Source organism: Adiantum capillus-veneris, chromosome 5 (assembly GCF_014529385.1).
Source record: "Adiantum capillus-veneris isolate H3 chromosome 5, ASM1452938v2, whole genome shotgun sequence".
Classification (NCBI taxonomy): Eukaryota; Viridiplantae; Streptophyta; class Polypodiopsida; order Polypodiales; family Pteridaceae; genus Adiantum; species Adiantum capillus-veneris.
In genome coordinates, this window is record NC_140935.1 from 837,640 (window position 1) to 855,766 (window position 18,127).

The window sequence follows — 18,127 nt, forward strand, 5'->3', positions numbered from 1 at the left end:
TAAGGATGGCCAATCCATATACATTCCCCATCTCCATCAGGTACTTCTCATACTCTGTATACTCCTTATCTTGTGAATCTCTATCAAGTCCCATGTCACTGACATCCAACTCTCTCAGCATATCCTCTGAAGTATCATAGAAAACTATATGGTGACTATCCGTCCGGGCATTGAAATCCCCCAAAAGGATAATGTCGTCATCCCTAGAAAACTCCCATATATCATCATCTAAACACAAAGATGGGGACTTCCCTTTGGGTGAAGCATAAACTGATGTGCTAGGAGAAAAATAGCATATAGCAATGTAAAAGGTGTTTGCTTGTCTTAGCCCTCAGCCTCAGCCACATGGATGTAGCGTGGTCATCTCTCCGAACAATGTGCAAGAGTGGTTGCAACTCCTCCCTAAATAGAACTGCTACTCCTCTTGGTCCTTTGCTCTTGTGCTCAGATCTTGTCTCTGTGTGACAAGCTATCTCCCATCTGTACCCACTCACATGTGGCATCAATTGATAGGGGGCTAGTGAGTCTTTGAATAGAAATTATGTCTTTGTCTGGGAAGTTGTCCTGAAAAGGCACCTAAACCCACATCAAGTCTAAGAGACCCATTACAATTCCAAGCTACTATATATATATATATATATATATATATATATATATATATATATATATATATACGAGAGAGAGAGAGAGAGAGAGAGAGAGAGAGCATGGCGGAGGGGGAAAGCGGGGCGAAATGAGAGAGGTGTGATGGAGAGAAATGAAATGAAATGTTATATTATATATTAAATGCCGTCAAAAGGCCAAAATGACTTATGAGACCAACAAGTTATAACTTTGGGGAATCTGATAAAGTGTCTGGAAGGAACTAAGAGAAACCGAAAGCAAAAAAAAGCTGAAATTTAGAATTGTAGGGCACTATGAGGGGATAACTAGGAGCTCTCCAGAAAAACAAAGAACGATGTTCAACATTGATTGTGGGAAAATATCATCGATATTCTCCATAGTAAGTACTCTAGTTGGGCATCTCCTGTGTTGTACTAGAGTCTTGATCTTTCTGTTGTAATCTTTGTCGATGTTGTGATGCCCCTCGGGAAAAACGAAGGGGGCGGGGGGGGGGAAGAGAGAGAGAGAGAGAGAGAGAGAGAGAGAGAGAGAGAGAGAGAACAAAAAGAGGGTACGGAGAAAGAGAAGAAGCCGCATGAGAAAGAAAGAAAACTCGTTTATTCTTCCGAGTACAATGCACCTATCAACTGGTGGCTACTGTCATTCAGACCTATATCTTTGGTCATATGTTTTGACCACTCAAATGCATTGTACTGACCCCTCTATTATGCATGACTTTTCAACGACATTCTTGAAGAAATTATGAAGTTGCAACCACATGGACTATTCAATCAATATTTTTGACATGCTAAAGGCCTTAATACCCAAGGGCAAAGGTCGTTCAATTTACATTGTGAGACAAGTGACCCTATGGGGGCTTAAAAGTATCGTGAATAAATAGAAAGAGATCACAGTCTTTCAACTTCTATTCTCCCAAGGTCCAAAGGTGCATTCACTTCTTGGCATGCTTGGAAAAAACAAATGAATAAATAGTATATTGATCCCAAGATATGAGATATTAATAAAGAGTGCTTTCATTTAAGGACTTAAAATTTTTCATTTTATTAAGTTGTTTTATTATTTCCTATGTTTTCTAAATCTATATTTTCTTATAAAAAACAATAAAATAATTTTTGTTTTGATTTTTAATGTGTATTTTATCATTTTTATTTTGCTTTTTTTAATTTTCTTTTGTTTCAAAATGTTGATGTGCAATGTACCCTTTTTACCTTATTATTGAAGTGAAGCCTTTTGTCATATAGAAACCTTTTATGATTATCTATGTATAATAGATAATACTTGCATATTAAAACACAACAAAAATTCTATGTGATTGTAGGCACTTATTTAGATTTACTTTACTTCATCCCCCCTTAACTTAACAGGCCTTCGTGCCTCTTCACCTTGTTTCATATATTATATGAGAGTTACCTGGTCATTATTGTCAAATAGGCCTTGAAACAATACATCACACTAGTGGGTACAAGATCATCTTGGTGGTAAGTTCCATCTACATTACTAACCTACTGCCATCTTTAAAACAATTTGTGGATAGACTCTACATTCTTATTACATTATCTACCCAAGTCGGATAACTATGCGTTGTGCAAGGCTGTATGTGGGAAAAACTCGGAAATTTTCTACTCTTATGGTTGGGATCAAGGAGTGCTCGTGGGGTGTTTGAGATGGTTGTTGCCTAGGTAGGCTTGGACTTCACCTGTACAAAATTAAAACCAAGAAAAGCTTCTATAATGATTCAAATCTGGACAGTCAAAAGTTTTTCTGTTCTAACATATTGAAATATAAAGAGACATAGCAATGGTTAGTGTTGGGGCAACATAATTGTCAGCTATGTCATCTATTATTGTCTTGAAAAGACCAAAATGACTCAAAATATAGCAGACATTTGAGGAAAAAAAGCTCTATACAAAGCACATAACCACAACCATTGAACATTCTTGGATGAGACAAAGTGTAGACAGCTTAGACACCTTGTGAGTGCTACTCTCAAAGGAGACACTTCCAAGGAGATGGCACAATGAGCAATGCCCAAAGAGAGTATGGTTTCTACATAAACCAGATGGGAGATTTTTATAGCAACCATAACTCTGTACGTCATACACCAAATCTCATACAGGCCAAGCTGAACTTACACAAAATGCCCGCTTTCTAGGACATGCTACATAATGTAGGGAAGACATCAATTGCACCTTGTAGCCTTCGAAATGCTTGGGTTACATATACAAGCACTGACTAGCTGAATTTGTACAAAATTCCCGACCTAATTAATGTATTCTACAACTGTAACAGTATGGTGCCATGTAGGTCCATAAAAACCAGTGAGGGTCATGGTCACTAGGTGATGCACTACATTGCACATCTACATTTGTGTACAATCGAGCTGGTGACTAACCTGCCACTTGCAACATGTAAGTTAGAAATTACTTGTTTCAGACATCCCACTTGCAGGTTCTTAATGTCTGCCCTTTCTGCAGCAGCAGGGAACAATCATTCTTCTGATCTGCTGCTTGCATTGCAGAAGTTAGAAACAACTTGTTCCATCATCCAGCCTGGCGATTGTCATTCCTACTATGTTATGTGCAATGAATGACAAATACATAAGGCAACTGTATGACTGGCTCCTTCAAAACTCAATAACCATATTTCTCATTCAGTGATGTTCTCCCATCCCCTGTTTGTCCTGAAAAAGTGGGAAAAAACACACAACTGGTTAAATAATACAAAGCACAAAAATAATCAGAAACATTAGCTTGAGCAAGAATCAGCACCAAAGACGTAACAAATAAAATGAAACCTTCCTACCTGCAGGAGGAACCCACGCCTGAAACTTGCCCTCCTCTCTGTTCAGGAATTCTGGTCTATCAGGGCCAAGCTTCCTCTTCTTAGACCCATTTGGCACCTCTTCCACTGGAGTACATTCTTCGTGAATCTCATCATCCATTAACGCCCCCAAACCTTTTTGATGTCTCAAAAGTAGAGCAACAGTGTCAGCAGCGGCAAGAGCAGCTCCTTCCCACAATTTTTTGTCAACATCTCCATCCTCTTGTGTGACAACCTTTGCAACATCCTTTGGCTTTCGCAATATAAGCCCGCATGCACCTTCTTGTATATCTGATGGGGTATCCTGCTCTTTCATCTTTAAAACCGATTTGTGCCTTTCTTTGTACTCTATAAAATCCTTGTCGCTCGTTGGTGTTCCTTGAGAGCCATCAACAGCAGTTGTCTTCTCAACAGCATTTTTCCTGGCATGGCCAAGCCACAGGGGACCCTTCACCTCCTCCTGTTTTGACTTGTCTTTTTGCTCACTGACCTGTCCAGGGGCTATAGTGGCCTCTCTATTATTGATGTTCTCAATTACAATGGTTTCCCTGCTTTCATCCTTCCTCACCTTGGAGACAGATTCTTTCTTGCTTAGCTTTTGATTTGTCTGCCTCATGGCATCTTCTTCAGAGTTTTTAGCCTGTGGTTCTTTCCAATTCTTTTGTGCCTCTCCACTTGGATCAGCTATTTTGAGAAGGAACACGATTCTATTCAAATCAGCTTGCTGCTTTTCAATCTCTTGCCTGAGATTTAAAGCATGATCACTCTCTGACAAAAAAAGAAAATGATGCATTAGACTCGGAAGCATTGCAGTGAATGTGAAGGGCAACAAGTTCCAGTACAGGAACAAAACAGAATATTAAGGCTTGCTGCTTGCATCAATAGACAAGACTATCTTAATTACCAAAAGCAACTGAAAAGCCAAATAATCTGTACAACCCGATATCTGGCTCTGCATGGCTTGAAATTACTCACAAACGAGAGATGGTGGGGATGATTGATTGTGGCTCAATGAAAGCTAGGAGGAGTGTAAATGCAAGAAGAGAAGGGAAGGGGCCTCACATACAGGGGCAATCCATTTTAGAAATAGGGGGCCATGTAACATTTTTCTTTTTGAAAGAGCCAAATGGTGGTTAGGAATTTTGTTGGCAAACTTAAGCTCACAACCACCAATTCTAAAAGAGCCAAACTGTGATTAAGAATCATGTTGGAAAACTTAAACTCACAATCAGCAAAATTCTAAAAGAGGCCTTCCCCATACATCCTTCATATTGAATCCTTCTAAAGAAATTGTACCCCATAGAAAGGTACTTCTCTCCATAAAGAACTCAAACCCACATAAGAGAACAAAGAGGGAAACCTTTTGTATAAGGTCAGAAGCTAAAATGACTCGGAACCCAAGTCATAGAGGGCCCTCCTATGCTAGAGGGTCTTTTAGAAGATGCACATCATTTAATGAAATAGTCCTAAGATAGTGTGAGGTGTATGGGGCAACCCTTTTATGTTTGAAGGGTCCCCCAAAAGCACCTTCACAGGGCCTAATGGAGAGCCTCTAAAACAGATAGTTTCCTGGCAGAAAACGATTAACCCAATCATGTCAAGTAGCAGGAGGCAATTATAAGCTATTTGCTATTTAAGGCTTCTTACCAAGCTTGCTTGATACAGTAGTCATAAACGCATCCAAAGGGTCCTGAGACTCTGGCACCTCTGAGACTTTACCATCCTTTTTGCCCTCTAATACTAGCAACTGATTCAGTCTCTCCAACTCCATTAGGACGTTAGCCCGCTTTTCAAGCAAGGACTCCGCCGTTTCCACAATTTGTGCAGGTTCACCTCCTTTGTTGCCTTTCAACTTTTTGGTAAAGCTTGTGCGGTCGTAAAAATCATCATCATCACTGTCCAAAACAAACACACTTCTGAATGTATCCCCCAAACACACAGACTGCAGAACGTAGTTTAGCCACAATCTTAACCTTAAATCTCCTTCTTCATCTTCGGACCCTTTTCTGCCGGATCCTTTCCTGGCTCGAGCACCTGTGCTTTCTTGTATACTTTGATTTAAAGTCTCTTCAAGGTTGTCTAGCTCCTCCATAAGCTGGCATAGAATGTCATTGACAGCCATGAAAACGATATACAACTTAGACAATGCAAAATTCCTCTCTGCCCAGTTACCTGCTCTATACGTTGTTGATTGCGAGCAACTTGGGTTTGCTGCCCTTGTGTGAGACCTCCTTGTGGGATCTCCTTGACTTGAATTGCATCAATTTCTCTCTTCAGACTTGCAACCTTAAGAAAAACCACAAACATCTCAGAAAACAACTACAAGATCCCCAAAACTGAAGAGGGGCTGTAGCATTTCAATAGTAAGCATTGTTGAACCTTCTCATTTCGCTTGTGGATCTTCTCAAGGGTTTTCTGCTGCTTCTCGGTGAGCTGCCCCTTATATGTCTGCCAAGTAATTTCCTCCTCCTCCTACATACAGAGTAGTCTGATGTGTGATGCCTCTTAACAACTTTAAAATCAAAGTGTACTAAGTGTTAATCCATTGTGACAAACCTGCATATCACCTTCAATTGCATCCTCCGTCATTCCCCAAGTGGCCCCCTCAGCTTCCCTCTTTGCACGTAAGAGAGATGCATCTCTCTCTGCCGTATCAAAGAGACCTTGATTTTCTCCGAGAATCTGCCTCTCCAGTTTGGTTGGACCCTCCTGAAAAAGAGCACAATAAGAAATAGCGAGAAAATTCTGCAATATAGAAGTAATTACGGGTTCACTGTACCTTTGGCATTAACTCAGCAGGACCCTGGAGAACATAAAGCCGAGAAGAGCTGTGTGCATCAAATCATTATTGACTCAGCACCTTTTCCACGGTCTAAACATGCACTAAAGTAGTTAAGGCCATCAATACGAGCACCCCTCAATATCGACTTAGCCTGGCCACCCTTACCTTTAAATTGGTGTTTGATGTGACTCCTGAGAGATCTAGAATGGGAATAAGTATGAAATGCTGATCCGATAATCTATCTTTTGAGTTCGCATTGGTGCACGTCTAGCTTATCGATTGGTTGATGATATTTAACAGTCTGTTTCAAACGTGCTTGAAATATTTTCCAAATGTTTTGGAAACATTTGACCAATTGGAGTTTGAAATGACATCTCAGCCATTTTATCTTATGTGTTCAGTAAAACTGGCAAGCCATGCTTCGAGTGTAGGACAATTTGGTATCTCAAATATTAATTTTAATCCAAGATCAAGGGCAGTAGCAGCGGCAGCAGCAGCAAACTAAAAGCATCGGCACAAGAAGAGCTATAAAAGGACAACAGCTGTTTCTATGACCAGTGGCATTTTCTAAAGAGATGATTTTGTTTTCAAACTAGCAGTGGATCCATGTTTGGGACAACCTTGGAGAGCTTGGTCCCTGTTTTGACTACATTGTTCTCTTTTGTCTCATGTATTGGAGATGTTCTCTTTGTCTCCTAGACTGGAGTTATGCCAGTCTCCCGGATCGGAGGTGTCAACTTGCTCTTGGATTAGAGTGTGTTTTCTTGGGTGTTTTCAGTGTCGTAGTCCAAACCCCAAGGGGAGAGTTGTTTGGGATTATGGGCTTTGTTCCATGTAATATCTCTTGGTTAACTTAGGTGTATGAACCATCTCTTCTCTACATGGAGCCTGGGTGGCAGTTAGCCTTGTGTGCGTCATGTGACTATCATGTGCAGCCGCTAGCCAGGAGATATTACTAGTTTTGGGCTACATCTTGACCTAATTTATGGCGTACTACATTAGTTGTACTAGCCCTAGATGTCGTCTCCACTATTGCTGAAGGAGCTTGATTTTGAAGTAAGTCCTAATGCTAATCTAGTTTCTACTTTGTTTCAACTCTCATGAGTGCTACTTCGATTAACCCACCAGAAGCTCCAACATGCTTTTTGCAAAGGCCTCCATGTGGGCTGCTTTGTCTAGAAGTTGCCATTTCCGAAAGGAACTTGGCTCATGTCGCCTGTAGATGTTCTCATGTGCAATGTTTGCACTTAAAAGGTCTAGTGCCAGTCAATTTCACAGGTTTAAACAGAGAAGACCCTACATCCTGTTTACATATCTCGCATTGAGCCTTTCCAACATTCTTTTCTTTGTTGTGAAACAGATTTTACAAACGAATCAATTCGCCTTTATTTTGATTGCTTTTATATACTGTTCCACCTTCTGCAGCCCAACAGTCCTTCACAATTTAACAGTTGTCCACCTACAAGATGACTTTTTGGCAGTGACTGCATTTGCCTGTAAGGTTTGCCTTAGCTTAACTCATCACCTTTTATTTAATTGACGCAGCATGCTTCTAGGAAATATCAAAATAGACAAGTTCTCAGTGCAAAAATACACACCTATCCCTTGATGTTTAAATGACTTCATACAAACATTCATTTCAAAGAAACTGTAACAGGTTGCTTCAGGCATGTCATATCTAAATCACCAGAATATATTTTTGGTCGAGGGGTGTGGTTTTTCACTTACAGACCAAGTTTAAACAGATCACCAACATGAATAGGAACAAACGTCCTTCCAGCTATCTGAAGTCATGAGCAAAATTAATTTCATCAATCAATGCCAAGGTTCAATGGAAGGAATAAACATTGTGCACTTAGTCAATTGTACCTGTTTCTTATTGATAATGGTTCCATGGGTGCTTCCCAAATCATAGACAAAACCTTCACCATTCCTTTTGAACTGCAAAACTACATATTTACATGGAAATGATTAGAATAATCACTAAAAAGTACACCAACAGACATCAAAACAATTATCTAAAAAAAAAATTACCAGCATGGAAACGAGAGATGGATGGATGCTCCATCATAAAATCGCACTGATCACTTCGACCAAACATGTAAGCACCTTTTGACGAGCTGCAAGGTTAAAACAAAAAACTTTTTCATTAAATACAGAAAATCTCTTATAACCAATAATATGCATGCATGCACCAGTGTGCATACATACATTCATGTAAATATCAGCAAATATACATCCCACACACACACAGATGCCCGCACAAAGGACCCATATCCACCATACAAGTAATAAACTCAAGGTAGTCATTCATGACAAACATAAACTTCAGCTCTTCGTCTCTAAAGAACTATGTCAGTTTGCCTGTTTAAGGAATGATGTATAGAGTCCAAGCTCTTCGCTTTTCTTTTGAGAGCATTCTAGTTGGAACTTATCAGTGCTGTTGGTGTCACATTACAAAGGCCGTTTTTTTACTAGCATGGTAGAATACACTTTCTTTTTTTCTTGTAAATTCAGAACTTTTCTTCTGAACATTTCACAAAGAGCTTTCTGAAAGATGTGACAAGAAGTTGGCAGTGTCAGCAAAAAAAAGGCATTGACTCATGTGAGCAAAATGAGCTCGGCTTCAAAGTGTTTTATAACAATGCAAAAATCCTCTCGAATACACAGGTGAAAATTTTGACGATCCAGTTAGCTGAGTGGATGCAGCTCATGCATGCTTAGCAGAATTTCATTGAAAGTACGTGTCACAAACTGCTGACGTGTCGACCACTGAAGACACTAACCCTAGCCAACTTGCAGATCCCAGCCGGGTGCCTAAACCTAGCAAAAGAGAAGCAGCAGAAGATCTTACCAACTTACTAAAGCTGGCCGAGGGGCCTAAAACCCAAAATGGGTTAGGATCAAAATCCTAACCTTGCCCAACTTAACAAGCACCGACTGAGGGGCCTAAGACCATTAAAAAGTCCCCAGCAAACAAATTGTGTAAAGGTTGATGAGGCATGTTGTACGGTAGGACCCCCATTTTAGGAAAGGGAAAATTACCAAAATACCCCTCTAATTTGTGGAAATTCCCAATATACCCCTCAAATTTCAAAAATTCCCAAAATAGCCTTGTATCTATTTTAGCTGGATTGTTCACGATTTCTTAATCTTTATTCTTTTTTGACAATGTATATCCGTTTTTTAGTGCTTAGCATGTAATTTGTCACAAATTACCTCCCAAAAAAAGACAATCATGTCTAAAAATAATGAAGCAATTCATCTCCAAAGCCTACATAACCAGCTCAAATTCTAGTTTTAGTATCTTGTATTCATAGACAATCAGTCTTCTTATGAAAAGCTACAATTTTTTTAATTTTTGGATAAGTTTAATCTCACAACCATGGGTATTTTGGGAATTTTGGAAAATTTGAAGGGCATTTTGGGAATTTTTGACAAAATATGAGGGGTATATTGGGAATTTTTGAAATGTGAAGGGTATTTTGGGAATTTCCACAAATTAGAGGGGTATTTTGGTAATTTTTCCTTTAGGAAATTATTGCTGACGAGGCAGGTTGTACGGACAGCCCTATTGGGCGCATACTTTTGGATCTGAAGCTTTTGGACCAGTTGCTTTTGGCAGGCCAAGGGCATTTAAATAAGTGAGCTGGCTCTCTCTCTCTCTGGCATTCTACAGTCTGGAGAAGCAGAGCTCACTCAGCCAGTTGTACCTTGTGGGAGCAATATAAAGAAATACTGAAAGGGGCGCCACAATTTGGGGCCATTGCAGTCTGGCAATGGAACTCCGCCACTCCATGTCTCGTGTGGATTCTCTCTCTCTTTCAGTTCAGTTGTTTTGAAGTGCCTAAAGTCCGTTTAGTCTATTCTTTCAATTGGAACGTGGTGCCCTCCCGTTACAGTGGTATCAGAGCTTCAGTCGTGTGCTTTTCTGAAAGTATACCGGTCCTCCCAAGAACAGATAGAGCAAGATGGCGTTTCTAGATTCCATAGAGTACCTGCAGTTCCTCCTCAAGAACTACACGAAAGAATCAAAGATCTCTACAGCTGCGGATTTTCAGAAAGATAATGCAATGCACTAGAGGAGTTCTATAGCTACCAAGCCACATGGTCCAAGGACTTTGCAAGCTTTCAAGAATATTTTTGCTCGAAGCCTTCTGACATCCCTTTTTGAAGTATAGCTTCTGGCAGATTGGGGTAACCTAAATTTTTTTCACGAAAACCATGGAGGACTACAACCAAAGGTTCCTCGATGCTTACCTTCTAGTGTCCTTTTTTAAGCTCATAACCTTGGAGGACCAATGCGAGCGCTATACCATTGGACTGCCATCACCTCTACAAGAATATTGACTGTCTAAACAAGTGTCTACTATGCAAGAACTTAAGTCTTATGGACCATGCTGCAGTTGGTTACAAACTTATTTGGAATTTGCTCACGAAGATCGGCCAACAAACACTCAGAATCCTCGATCCCCATGAACAAATTCTTAGGACTTGTTCCCAACATTTATGGCATCTCTCTCGATGGTACTAAAGAATTGTGCAGAGACACATGGCTCGGACTTTGACAGAACGAGTATTGAACAGCAAAAGTGTGCTTAATAATGTCTAAATATCTCATGGATCGAGCTTTCCTGGGAGCTTGTGGAGCCTTTGAACATTACACGTTGAGATCTGTGGAGCGTTTAGTTGTACTCTTGGAACCTCCAAGCGACGCACGCTGCGCTTTGGGGAGCATTTGGTTGTAATAGGCCTCTATATCTCATGGCCTGGACCTTTTGAGGTTGTTTACAGGGGGGGTGATGAGGGATTGATTAGGTTGTATATCTCATGGCCCGGACCTTTTTAGGTTATTTACGGGAGGAGTTGAAACCGGCCTGTACTTTTAAAAAAGGGTGGTAGACCTTGGACTTAAACTTTACTTGCTTTCACCCATTTAATTTGTCGCCCACTTTACCTGTTCTTTCAAGACACAACAAAGGGGAAAGGGATACAGGCTGCTAGAATGCACCTGTATGAGAAGACCGACACCAGATTGGCCCCTAACTTAGGCGCCCCTTTCGGTATTTCTTTATTGTTTAAAAGAGGGAATAAACGCTGTGGTTCCCTACAAGCTGCCCCGCACAAGCTTGGCTGAATTTCAACTGTTATGGCCTGATTTCGGCAACATAACTGTACTAGGACCCTTCACAGTCAGTATTCCCACGCATTGGATGACTTTCCCCACGCATACGGACACTTTGCAAAACCTGGCGAGAATCTGCAGCATGCTGAATTCTCTGTTTTCTGCCCTGAAAATGCGCCTGATCACCTGTACAACGGTCCCCTCGCGTCCCCGAACCTCCTGGGGGTATTAGGGTCCGTTTAGGGACAAAACCCTAAAGCTGCAAAAATACACAGCAGGCTGTAATTTACTGTTTCGGGCTCCGTTTCGCGTGCCGGTCGCATCCGTAGCAAGTCCTCGAGCTCCCGCACCTGTAGGGCTACTTGCCCTTTGAATCGGACAAGATTTCGTGCATGAAACCTCTCTGAATCACCTGTACCTGCGGGGGATTAGCCGCTAGCTAATCCAATACCTGTGCAAGAGGCTCTTGCCTCGGCAATCGCGCATGAACCCACACAATTGTACATTGGTCAATTGAAAAGCCCACTAGTGGGGCATAACATACTGCCATAGGGGAGAGAGAGGGCAGTGCGTAACGTGCAGGGCATCACTCCTGGCACCGCACTGTGCATAAGAGGGAAAGCAAGCACTCCATAGCTCTTAACCTGTGACAAAACTGAAAAATGAGCCTTCCTCCTCCTAAATTCAGTGCCACTTCTTGTTGCATGAGAAAAGTGCACCAGAAGGTGCCACTTGGCACATTTACAAGCATTTTCCCGTTTCGGGATTGCCGCCTAAAAATCTCCCAACCGGTTGCCCAGTTGACTTCACGGCAGAGTAAGAAAATGTTCCCCTTGTCATTCCGGAGGTAATGACGCAAACACATTTTCAGGTCGCAAAATAGCAGTTCCCTAAATTTTAGGAGATGCTGCCATTGTATCTTTCTAGGTCATCTGACTCCCTTTGTACACTGCAGCCACACCCAAAACTGAAATGTAGCCTCTGTAGCAAAGGATTCCACTTTGGCTAGTCAATGACCCCACTTTGGCTAACCATAGTCTTGTCCAACCTTAGGCTCTCTTGCCCTCAGGCCTGGACTCCCTTTGGACAGTTCCACACTAGCTATGTAATGCAGGGCAGTTAGATTTCCCGAGGGGTGTTTCCAAAAAGTGAAAGTAAATAAATAATAAAAAAGAAATCATAAAAAAGGATAGATAGTAGTCACACGCTGGTGACAGGAGTGATGAGGGAGTCGTTGAACATCCCATGGCCTAGACCTAATCTATAATCATGTGTGCTGCATCGCGATATGTCAGCCACTAAATATTTCCAAATTGAGTGAGATTGCCTGGGTATGCGACTTTGGTGCATCGAGACAGCCTTGTAAAAGATAAGCACAGTCTGGGTGTGATGGCTAACCTTGCTACGCTAGAATATCAAGAGCTCCGATATGGAATGAGAAAACTGAATGATCCTCCAATATTTTTGAGTTAACTCGGTTGAGTTTTGAAGATATAATTGTGGACGATTACTCTTCTTTCGGGGGGGGGGGGGGGGGTATGTCACAAATTGCTGACGTGTCGACCACTAAGACGAAGGGGGTTAGGTAAAACCGGCCAATAGTCTCACTAAAGGGCGGTAAACTTTCACCTGACCTATACATTGATTAAATTTACCTGTACTTTACAACACAAACTTCACAAATAAATCTGTGACTGGAATTGAACACTTCAAAACAAATCACAACTTGGTAACTAAAAAGGTTGGCACCCCTTTCGATATTTCTTTATTCCAATTTAGAAAACATCTACACTTCTACAAGTTGTCCCACTTCTATTGGGCTGAAAATTGCCTACTCTAGCCCAATTTCAGCAACATAACGACAAAAGAAGGCTTCACAGACAAAATCCCCATGTACTAGGTGACTTTCCACGCAAATTAGAGCGCTTTTGCAAATCTGGCAAGAAAATATAGCACGCTGAATTCACTGTTTTCAGCCTCTCAGATGCTCCAGAACACCTGTTTAGTAGTTCCTAGCTTCCCTGAAGCTCCTAGGACTTTAGGCATAAAAAAGGATCAAAACTCTAAACCTGCAAAAAATTACAGCTTGCGTGCCATGTGCATGAGGTGCCATCTATTCTTGGGTTATTGTCACGTGCACATCTAACCATATGTGCACGTGGACAAGCTACTTCATGACACAAGGGTTCAGTTCAGTTCAGTCAGCCTAGCTTAGGAAGTGTTTTGGCACTTTTGTGAGTCTGTTCGCAGACCGCGCATGTCTAGGCACTTAGAATAGATGCATATCCTTTGGTTGCACACAACATGATTATCAGATTTTCATCAGAACCCATCAGGAGCATTTTTATAGTGTGTAGACCTATTTTCCCTATTTTAGCCATTATTCACTTATTATTTTTAAGTGACATTTGTTGGGAAACTGGGTAGGGCAAATTGCATAAGCTTGTATAAAAGGAAACCTAGCGCTAGTGGATTCTGGCAAAAGAGGAAAGGAGAGCACAGGCACCTACTTGCAGCAGGCCCTCCAGAAGACTTCTCAAGCAAACCCCCCCCGGGCAAGAAGACTCAACATTTTCAGCCATCAACAAGAAGAGCCAATGTTTTCCTTCCATTGCAGATCAGCCCTAGCGTTTTGCATTTGCAAGCCAACCTGGCGATAGCAGGACCATAGACCCTCTAGCGTTTTTACAACAAGACCCCAATTCAGCCCTAGCGTTTTTGGATAGCACAGCAACCCGAGTGACTTTTGTTGGGAAACTGGGTAGGGAAAATTGCATAAGCTTGTATAAAAGGAAACCTAGCGCTAGTGGATTCTGGCTGAAGAGGAAAGGAGAACACAGGCACCTACTTGTAGCAGGCCCTCCAAAAGACTTCTCAAGCAAGGACCCCAGGGCAAGAAGACTCGGCGTTTTCAGCCATCAACAAGAAGCACCAACGTTTTCCTTCCATTGCAGATCAGCCCTAGCGTTTTGCATTTGCAGGCCAACCTGGCGACAGCAGGACCATAGACCCTCTAGCATTTTTGCAACAAAACCCCAATTCAACCCTAGCGTTTTTGGATCAGCACAGCAGCCCAACGTTTTGCAGTTCCTTCCCGATAGAACCTAGAATAGCATCAACGTTTTTAGTTTTCAGCATCAACACTCCACAGTAGATGTCACGTGACACATCCAATCCTATGTGTCCGTGGACAAGCTACAGCATGATTAGGGTTCAATCAGTCCAGTCAGTCTAGATTAGAAGTGATCTGGCACTTTTGTGAGTCTATTCGTAGACCGTGCATGCCCAGTCACTTAGTATAGATACATATCCTCTGGTTGCACACAGCATGATCATAAGCATTCCCATCAGAATCATTCAGGGGAATTTTCCAGTGCATTTAGCCTATTTTACCTATTTTTGACATTTTTCACTTATTATTTTTAAGTGACTTTTGTTGGAAAGTAGGTAGGGTAAGTTTGTATATAAGGCTTAAGCAAACCTAGACTAGCACTATTTGGCAGAAGAGGCGGTAGGAGCTCCACGCTCAACAAGCACCTTCTCAACAGGACCCCCCCCAAGAGACCTAGCGTTTTTGGAGCAGAGCCATCACCTAGCGTTTCCATCACCAGATCAGCCAGCGATTTGCTTTTGCAGATTCCGGCGATAGCAAAACCTCAGAGTAGCCTAGCGTTTTGCATTTTGCAGAGCAACTAGCGACAGCAGCAAAATTTCAGCCCTAGCAAGGAACATTAGCGTTTTCAGTTTTCAGCAGTTAGCACCTGCAGATCAAGTCCCGAACCTCGCAGATCTCATCTTCCCACAGCAGTTCCTCGCCGCACGATCAGTTTCCGCAAGGTTTACAATTTCAGCCCAGAAAACGCAGATTTCAGCATTTGCGTTTTCAGCGCGTCGTCGTGGTGCCGTCGTCATCGACATAGAGTCAGAATTCAGCAGATAGAAGATTTGCAGATTTCAGCCCCTAGCGTTTTTGGACAGCAGATAAAAGATTGCAGATTTCAGCCCTTAGGTCGGTGTCGTCATCCCCATCGTCATCACCGACATAGCCTAGACTTGCATCAGTCTCATGCATACCGTTTGTACCAGTTTGTGCAATCATAAGTAGACCACTCTCGCCAACGAGAGTGGGGCCTTCAGAGGAGGGTTTTACGTCCCTGATGTCGTATCTCTCTTCTCTCTCTCAGACTCATACACTTGCACGCACAGTGCCATTCACTTTGTTTGTGATCATAGCATTCTCTCATTAAGAACGGAAGGCTCACCGATCACATCGGGCATTCACTTGAGATGTATTAACTTTAACAGACTTTCCCCCTGATTTTCTTCGACAATTTCAAGACAAGGATAAACATTTTAAGCACAAAATTTCTAGTTTGGTTTTCCACAATGTAGTTGACCTCAATCTGGGAGTGTCGGTGGCCTTCTGAAAGGTCTTTTGCCCTTTCTACTTACAAATGGCAAAGTCATAGATACATCAAAATTGTCTGTGTATCTCGCAATCTGACCTCTGTACTATAAAGAGCAGTCATTTCTAGGTGAAACCTTGTGAAGCATTTTGAAGCACAGCAACTTAATGAAGAAATACCACAAAAAGGTGCTAGTTTGAAGACCAAGTCATCCCTCCACGAAGCAACCTCATATCATGACGTTAAAAGTACCGTTCTCTTATTTTCCCATTTTCAAGATGTGAAATTGCAAATTGTTCTGAGTGCAGTGACCGCCTTTCATACGAGTAATTGTCACATTTACAAGAAATAGAGTGGCTATTTGGTGAGCCACTTAATAGGCATGGTTGATGGCTTGCATGCACTTTGGGAGTTGATAAGCGACCTTTGGACCTTTGGTTGGACATGAGCTAGGAGGGCCAGAAGACTCTTACCGCAAACTAGGGTAGCTCATTAACACCCACAGGAGCGTTTATTACTTTTAATTTTAAACATGTGGGATCAGAATATTACATAACACATTCAATAAGCAAGATAAGCTTGGTGTGGTGACAGTCCACTGTAGTTCAAAGAGGTATAGTTGAGAAAAATAGACCAACACTAATTAGGATTGATATGAAACTGGGAGTGCAAGCTTACACTTCAAGTGTGTCAACAAGCGCTCCATCCTTGATGACCTCCAATACAAAAGGAAAGGCAGGAGCTGCACTCCAGGATGGGATGGAATAAATGCTGTTATTAAAACTTGACTGCATCCAGGCACCATTGTATCTTCTTTCCTTCTCACTGCTTATTTGTGATATGTCTTTCCCTGCTTCTCTTGACAGCCAACTAAACTGTGTACTTTGGGTCACAGATGGAGTCTGTGCGCCATCACTGCTTGCAGCACCGGAAGGGTCCACCAATTTAGCCTGCCCTGCTGATACTTCCTGGGGCATTGGAGGAGGTGGCGGCATCGAAGAATCTTTAGAACGCTCCACTGGAGCAGCAGACTCGCGCAACTGGGAAGTCTTGTCCTGGTCCATTTGAGTATTCTGAGTCTCAGATTGGGCATGTGGGTCGTCGCTTCTTGCACAGTTGAAGGCCGATAAAGGATCCTCCTGCGGAACTAACGCTTCTGGCGACATCATAAGAGGCGGAGGCATGAACGAGGCGGAGGCAGTCTCCATTGAAGCTGCAGACGCTCTCACATCACACACAGCAATATTCAATACTAGAAATTTAAAGCTTAAATAGCCGTCGCTAAATCTCTACCGTCGATCTATAAAAACTACTTTCGGGATTAAAAAAAGGGAAAATTACCAAAATACCCCTCTAATTTGTGGAAATTCCCAAAATACCCCTTTGTCATAAATTCCCAAAATGCCCTTCAAATTTTCCAAAATTCTCAAAATACCCCTGGTTGTGAAATTAAATTTCTCCAAAGATTAAAAAATAGGTAGCTTTTCATAAAAAGACTCATTGCTTATCAATATAAGATGCTAAATCCAGAATTTGAGTTGATTATGTAGGCTTTGGAGATGAATTGCTTCACTATCTTTAGACATAATTGCCTTTTTATGCTAGGTATTTGTCACAAATTACATACTAAGCTCGCAAAAACGGATCTCAATTGTCAAAAAGGAATAAAGATTAAAAAATCTTGAACAATCCAACCAAAATAGATACAATGGTATTTTGGGAATTTCCACAAATTAGAGGGGTATTTTGGTCATTTTTCCTTTTAAAAATCTCAAAATTAGTTTTTTTAGAATTATAACCACACAGTCCCACATCTAAAGCAGAGTACGCACGCGGATTTGATGGTTAGGACGTTGGGCTTTCCCATGTTGGCGAGGGTTCAAGTCATGGGTGTGAGGGGGTGGGGCATCCTGAGATTAAGCCTCACATTTCAAGATTAGTTTTTCTCACACTAATGTCGGAATCTTGAAACTTGTACAAATCGTCGTCCAAGATTTAGCAACGACCCTGATCTGAATATGGGCCGTTGATCCCCTCATGGCATTCAAAGGTGAGGGGAGGTGACATGCACTCTCTTAGAGGAATCTAGATTGGTTTCTTGCTCCCTTCATAATTAGATAAGAAATGGCATTTTCGCTTGACACGGGCTAGGCTTTGTTTCTTGTACTTTTCTTGCTTGTGGTGTAGTCTGCTTCCATGGCCTCAAATAATTACCTAGGAATTTTCTTCATGCTCAAGGCATTTGTAGTTACTGCTCGTGCACACTTGCTCTACCATGCAAGCAATCTCTTATGCCTTTTATAACCTGACAGTCTTGCAAAACGCCACAAGTCCCTTTCTAGTATAGAGTCATTGTCCTTGACAATTTGT

General features: G+C 41.7%; 1 protein-coding gene across 1 annotated transcript; it reads right to left on the bottom strand.

Annotated features, from left to right (window-relative positions):
* Positions 1–2,487: 2,487 nt before the first annotated feature.
* On the bottom strand, positions 2,488–17,001 carry LOC147456767 (SMAD/FHA domain-containing protein). Its single transcript, XM_086511907.1, has 12 exons — positions 16,436–17,001; positions 8,261–8,346; positions 8,096–8,175; positions 7,955–8,010; positions 6,224–6,272; positions 6,001–6,153; positions 5,824–5,916; positions 5,617–5,730; positions 5,418–5,539; positions 5,092–5,339; positions 3,427–4,212; positions 2,488–3,304 (listed from the first exon to the last, which is right to left on the bottom strand). The coding sequence occupies exons 1-12, from the start codon at positions 16,963–16,965 to the stop codon at positions 3,255–3,257; spliced, it is 2,367 nt and encodes a 788-aa protein (XP_086368033.1). The 5' UTR covers positions 16,966–17,001; the 3' UTR covers positions 2,488–3,254.
* Positions 17,002–18,127: the final 1,126 nt, after the last annotated feature.